The sequence below is a fragment of the Micropterus dolomieu genome, unplaced genomic scaffold, assembly GCF_021292245.1.
Source record: "Micropterus dolomieu isolate WLL.071019.BEF.003 ecotype Adirondacks unplaced genomic scaffold, ASM2129224v1 contig_11171, whole genome shotgun sequence".
Lineage (NCBI taxonomy): Eukaryota > Metazoa > Chordata > Actinopteri > Centrarchiformes > Centrarchidae > Micropterus > Micropterus dolomieu.
The window spans coordinates 208-6428 of NW_025740157.1; the positions used below are offsets into that span (position 1 = coordinate 208).

The window sequence follows — 6221 nt, forward strand, 5'->3', positions numbered from 1 at the left end:
AAGGTTCTTTGCAACAGGCTTAATGTGATTTGCTAGGGAACCAGCAGATGGCAGTATTTGATTTGCCATCTGCTGAGACCCGATGACCAGGATTTCTGTTTTGTCTGAGTTCAGCTAGAGGAAATTATTTGACATCCATTTTTTAACTTCACAAAGGCAGTTGTTAAGTGAACTCAGCATTCCAGGGTCTGTGGATCTGACGGGCAAGTATATTTGTGTGTCATCAGCATAAATATAAAAAGAAATGCCATGTTTATGGATAATATGTCCAAGGGGAAGCAGATACAAGGAAAACAAAATGGGTCCTAAGACCGACCCCTGAGGCACACCATATTTAACTTGACAGAACGAGGAGACATAGTTGTTTACAGACACGCAAAACTTCCTATTTGACAGGTAGGATGAAAACCATTCTAGGGCAGTACCAGAGATCCCCACCCAGTGCCTCAGTCTGTCTAACATGATGTTGTGATCAATGGTGTCAAAAGCAGCGCTAAGGTCCAGGAGTACCAGGACTGAGCACATGCCTTCATCAGCAGACATTAAAAGGTCATTGGTGACTTTAAGCAGGGCAGTCTCAGTGCTGTGGTACTTCCTGAAATCAGATTGAAACTTTTCAAATATTTTGTTATTTTCCAGTACAGTGAGCAGCTGTTTGGACACAATTCTTTCTAGAATCTTTGCAACAAAAGAAAAACATCGTGCCTCCTTCACGACATTCTTTGACACTTTTTTAAAATTTATCATCTAGTCACTAATTTGAAATCTCTCTGCTTCCATGCACAGGGTGCATAGTATGAAAAAAAAAAAAACATATGTAGCTGCACCATGCCATATTCTTCAAGGCTCATCACCACCTGCAGCATCTTGCACCTGTGGCTCATCAAGCAATCAACCAGTGAAACACTCTTCCTCCACTCTTCACCAGTTTGTCATTTTACCTCCCGTGGTGTAATTGCTCCGGCCAAATCTTCGAGTTTAAATCTAGTTGAACTTTTTTTGCGACCTAACGTCATGTTTCTTTGTCTACTCCGGTTGTTTCTCGTCAAGTAAAAATATTTCTGGCGAGACTGACATTTTTCACATGCTGTCAAGCCACACATTAATTTTCTCACACAGTGAAATACAAATGTAATTATAACTGACTGCGACTCACAGAGCGAATCAACTACGCCCAACTGATGCAACACCGGCGTACGCCCTGATAGTAATCAACTCAACCACACCACTCACGCTGTGACGAGTGATAACTTAGCTGGTACAGTTTTGCAACATGAACATTTAAAAACTGAAGTGCAGCCTAGCTCATTTTGAGATTGTGAGCGCTTAATGAGCTGCTGAAGTTAACGTGTGTGGATTTGTGGTCAGATTTCTGCCTGATCAGAAGTGTTTCATTTACTTTCGGTTTCACATGCAGCATGCAGTCCCAAACTGCATCTGTCAAATGGTCTGAAGGGGATAACGTTACTACCAGCGGGTCAAAAACGTAATGCACCGCAGCGTAAAGGGCAGGTGGCCTTCTCATTACGTTAGTACGTTAGTCTGGTAATATTGTGACTTTTTTCTGGACATGTCAGAGAACACAGATGTGCAGAAAGTTTTGAACATGAGCAGAAGGCTGTTGATACACAGGAGCTAATGAAGCCCAGTCTAACTAAATTGAAATTAAATAATTTATTATTGATGTGAAAAGGTGCCACAATCACATTTGAGGAGGTTACTCCCCCAAACAAAGACACAAAAGAGGAGAGAAGACTAAATCATGAATCAGCAGGGATGATATTAAATTGATCTACAGGAGAAACAGATCTGATAGCAGCACAGAATGACTGAGAGGTGCACTGACTTACATACTGTTATAGTTAGGCTGAAGAGTTTGAATTGTCACCTGCCAGCAAGATTTTGTGTTTCTGTTTAAATAAATAAAAACATTTTCACCATAAACTGGTGCAGAAAAATTAATCAGAATGCAGGAAAGTCTTTAATATATATATATAATTCAGCATTAAAGATTCCTCATGTTGTGCTGATTGAAACCTTCTGAAACACAGGAGCTATAAAAGTCCAGGGGTTTATAACTGAATTAAAATGAACTGATTAATCATTGGTGTGACATGCACATTTAAAGAGTTTACTTCAGTCATGCCTACATGTGTGCTGAGGGCACCCCAGGTAAATCTTCTCTCTCTGTTTTCTGAGGTGATGAAAGTTACGCCCTGTTAAAACCAATGTGGAAACCTTATCATAACAGAAGAGTCAAGATGAGCAAGGCTTCTCAAAATAAAATCCCCCAATGGTCTCTATGGAAAGGAAGATAAGGCTCAACCTAGTTTTCCAAAGTAAAAGCCCCACAAAGTAATTGTTTCTTAACTGGCAACATTAGATTGACCTCATTTTTAAAAATGACCCCGACAGTAACTGTACTTAATAGGGAACTCAGGAAATGACAGTTTTTCAAAAAAATAGGCCCTGTAGAGTAACTTCATCTTAACAGGGAACTAGGGATGGATCTTATTTTTCAATACAAAAGCCCCAGACAGTCCCCAGACAGTAACTGCATCTTAACAGGAAGTTTCAAAATAAACCCCCCCAAAGGTCACTGTATGTTAACAACAAAGAAGGGATGACCTGGAGTCCGACCATACAGTATAAGGAAAAACAAGTGTGTTCATATTGTATGTGTCTCTGCACGCACTGCTCGATGCTTAAACTGGGATAATAAGGTCAGTGGGGCATATATACACACACACACACACACGTCTTTTTCAAGTATTTTATTAATGTGGGCGACGTCAGCTCAGTCTAAAGGGACTTTGCTTGTGAACTGAAGGGTCAACAAATCAAGTGCAGCACGGACCATTGCGTAAAGTGCCCATGAGCAAGGCACCGAACTCCTGGCTGCTTCCTGGATGCTGCACAATGGCCCCTACACAGATGGGTTAAATGCAGAAGTTTTGCATCTGAAAGTAAAAGTTGTTTATATCAGTGTTATCTAGTAACTGCAAACTCCAACCAAACCTTAAAATACTCCACATTTGTCAAACATTATAGGTTGAATTCCCATTCATACTAAAAATAATTACAAACTTTAGCAATACGAGATTTATTCAAGCTTAAAATTGGATTATTTAGAACATCCCCACGTTTCCGAGTCTTTGTAGTCCTTTATACTTCTTCATGCAAATTAAAGCCACCACTGTAGTTTAGTGTCAGCTTTTCAACATTCCTAAAAATATTCCACATCTTTCATACATTTGTATTATTTGTATATATTTTTCAAGCCAGAAATCTAGTGTAGTGCAAGCTAAGTTGAATTGTGCTTGATTTGAAAATTAGAGGCACCGAATTTGTTTTTCACACAGACCTATAATTCTGCAACTTAAAGCCACCTTAAAACTTTTCTTATTCTTTTCAGTCTGTCCTTGTAGTTGAGTTTTTTGTAAGCATGCAATTAAAGTAATTATGTGAACTATAGCTAAGACATATCAGTATATATAAATACACAATTAATGTATCATTGTTTTATGTTTTCAGAGTCTCAGTCACAACTAAGTGGTAAGTCATCATTTCTACGCTCACTTTTTTACTTCCTGTCTGTCTGTCTCTCACTGGGACATTTCAAAGGAGACATATTATGCTTTTCCATATTTTATGATTAACTACAATGTTACAGTGTTAGATGTTCATGTTAAACATGGGGAATAATAATGAGGTTAAAGTATTTAAAAGAAATCCCTTTAAGCAAAAAACTCAGATTTCCTCCTGTTCTGAACGCTCCGTTATGAACAGCTGGCTCTGTTCTACGACACATGGAGCCAGATGGAGCAGGTGTTTCATGTATGATCATTTGCTCCGCACAGCTACGCTCAGTCTGTCTGGACCTCTGAGCACAACAACAGCCTGGTAACATGCTTCAGGTTTTGGCCAATCAGAAGACAGTCGGCTTTGAGGGAGGGCTTAAAAAGACCGAAACATCTACAGCTTGTTTCAGACAGACACTGAAATGAAGCCCTACATGAAGAGTCAATATAAGACAGAGAATTGTTTTTTTTTAACTTTGAATCATGCAAAGCTGCCATACAGGAGTCGCAGAACTACAGTATAGGACTGTAAATGCAGTATAATTTGTCTCTATGTCTTTAAACATGTTTTTGGGGCGTAAACATCGTCAATAGCTTCTTTATTTTTATTATTTCCCCACTGTGTCTTGTCTCTCTCCTCAGTGTGCGGTAAGCCTCCACTCAACACCAAGATTGTTGGAGGACAGGTGGCCACTCCAGGCAGCTGGCCCTGGCAGGCCAGTCTGCGAACCTCTGGGTCCCACTTCTGCGCAGGAACCCTCATTAACAATCAATGGGTGCTGACTACTGCTAAATGCTGTGCTAGGTAATGTGAGGGTAGGGTGGTGACAAATAAACAACATGCCATGCAGTGGTGTAAACAGCCTGTCTAAGGCAGTGGTTCCCAACCTGGGGGCAGGAATCTCTCCAAGGGGTCGCAAGATAAATCTGACAGGTTCTTGAGAGGATTGACAGGACAGATAAAAATATATAGATATCACCATCCAAGGAGACAATCTGTGTGTTTTAACCTGTGATGATGTACATCAGCAGACAATGATTCATTTTGAGTTGTCATTAGCCAAAAAGGATGGATACTGCTGCTTTAAGAGGCAGGAGAGAAAAAAAAAGAGGATTATTCCAGCAAGAGTTTAGGATGCATTTTAGAGTTCATTTTTGTAGCTCTCTCTATAGGCAAGTTTAGTATCTGGTTTCCGTTTGTAGTCCGACTACTAGGGCTGTGCAATATGATTAAAATCTCACATCCCGATATAGGTCATTTTATATACCAGTAACGATATATATCCTGACATAGAATATTTTCTTTGTAAATTCAACGAAATATTATGAACTCTGCCTCATAAAGGTGGGTGGTTAGCTAATCTTCAGAAATCCAACACCATGATATAGAGTGAACAATGACACAGCAAGTAATGTAACTGTTTAATATGAGCTAGGTTTTGGGTTAGCAAACTGTTTTTACTTGCTTTGTAAAGTAAACATGAGAGAAAGAGACAGTCCCAGAGCAGCACAGCAGCTCCAGGCAATGATACAGCTCTCCTGCTGCTATAGCTAACATCACAACAACAGCATGTCTTGGTGAGCTAGAAAGTAAACTGAATGTCTCTGGGCAAGCCATTAAAAGTTACCTGACAAACAAATAATCGCTGAAACGGCTGGAGTAACTTAGTGTTGCGTTGCTCGTGGGTGCTGACTGCTGCTCAGTCAATTCCAAAACACATTATTCCATCAATAAATCCCCAGGGACTGCTGCCGCATCGTTTCATATTTGCCGGCAGACGTGGCTCGTATGTCATTATAACCGTAATAACTCCACAGACGTGGTCGTACAATCGTCTTTGTTTAAGTGCTCTTGACTATAGTTGTACTTTTTATGTCTTTGCACTGTTTTGTTTCTCTTCTGATTACCTCAGATCAGGCGTAAGCACGAGCACTCTGACTGTGTATCTGGGTCTCCAGAGTCTACAGGGAATAAACCCCAATCAAGTGTCTCGGACAGTATCACAGATCATCATTCATCCCAACTTTATCTCTGGAAATATTGACAACGACATCTGCCTCCTGAAGCTCTCCTCTCCGGTGACTTTCACCATCTACATTCAGCCCGTCTGTCTGGCAGCCACAGGCAGCACCTACTACAAGGGGACTGTCTCCTGGTCCACCGGCTGGGGCAATGTTGGATCTGGAGGTGGGTCAGAAAGGACCTGGATTACATTTATTCTCAGAAACAGTCTGATTACAGTGGTGCCTATAACTATGTTTATCGAGTGATAAGCAGGTTTGAGCCCAAACGCACAACAGTGGAGAGCTGACATCAGTTTGCAAGGTGTATTAGCAAAAAGCAGAATAATGTGACTTCCATGGAAGCATGATAGAAAGTTCAAACGAAGGTTATAATCTGTTAGACGAAACTAAATCCAAATAAAACTGGTAAATGCAACCTCACAGAGACAAGCAGAACCCACAACATACTGCAATGACCGAAGAGGGACTGAAAACCATTTATACAAGAGCAAACAAGCGTTGTGGGACACAACCAGGGGACACACATCAGGTACTCAGGATAGGGAAGACTCTCTCAAACACACACAGAGGCAGGGAGATACAGATGTGATACAGATCAGTGGCCTGTACTACGAA

General features: G+C 40.7%; 1 protein-coding gene across 1 annotated transcript; it reads left to right on the forward strand.

Moving 5' to 3' along the window:
- Positions 1 to 2150: 2150 nt before the first annotated feature.
- LOC123965757 (prostasin-like) lies at positions 2151 to 5769 on the forward strand (the record flags this gene model as incomplete). Its single annotated transcript, XM_046042122.1, has 3 exons — positions 2151 to 2172; positions 4224 to 4386; positions 5495 to 5769. Coding segments are annotated over exons 1-3 (460 nt in total), but the record flags the coding sequence as incomplete, so codon positions are not given.
- Between the last annotated feature and the right edge of the window lie 452 nt (positions 5770 to 6221).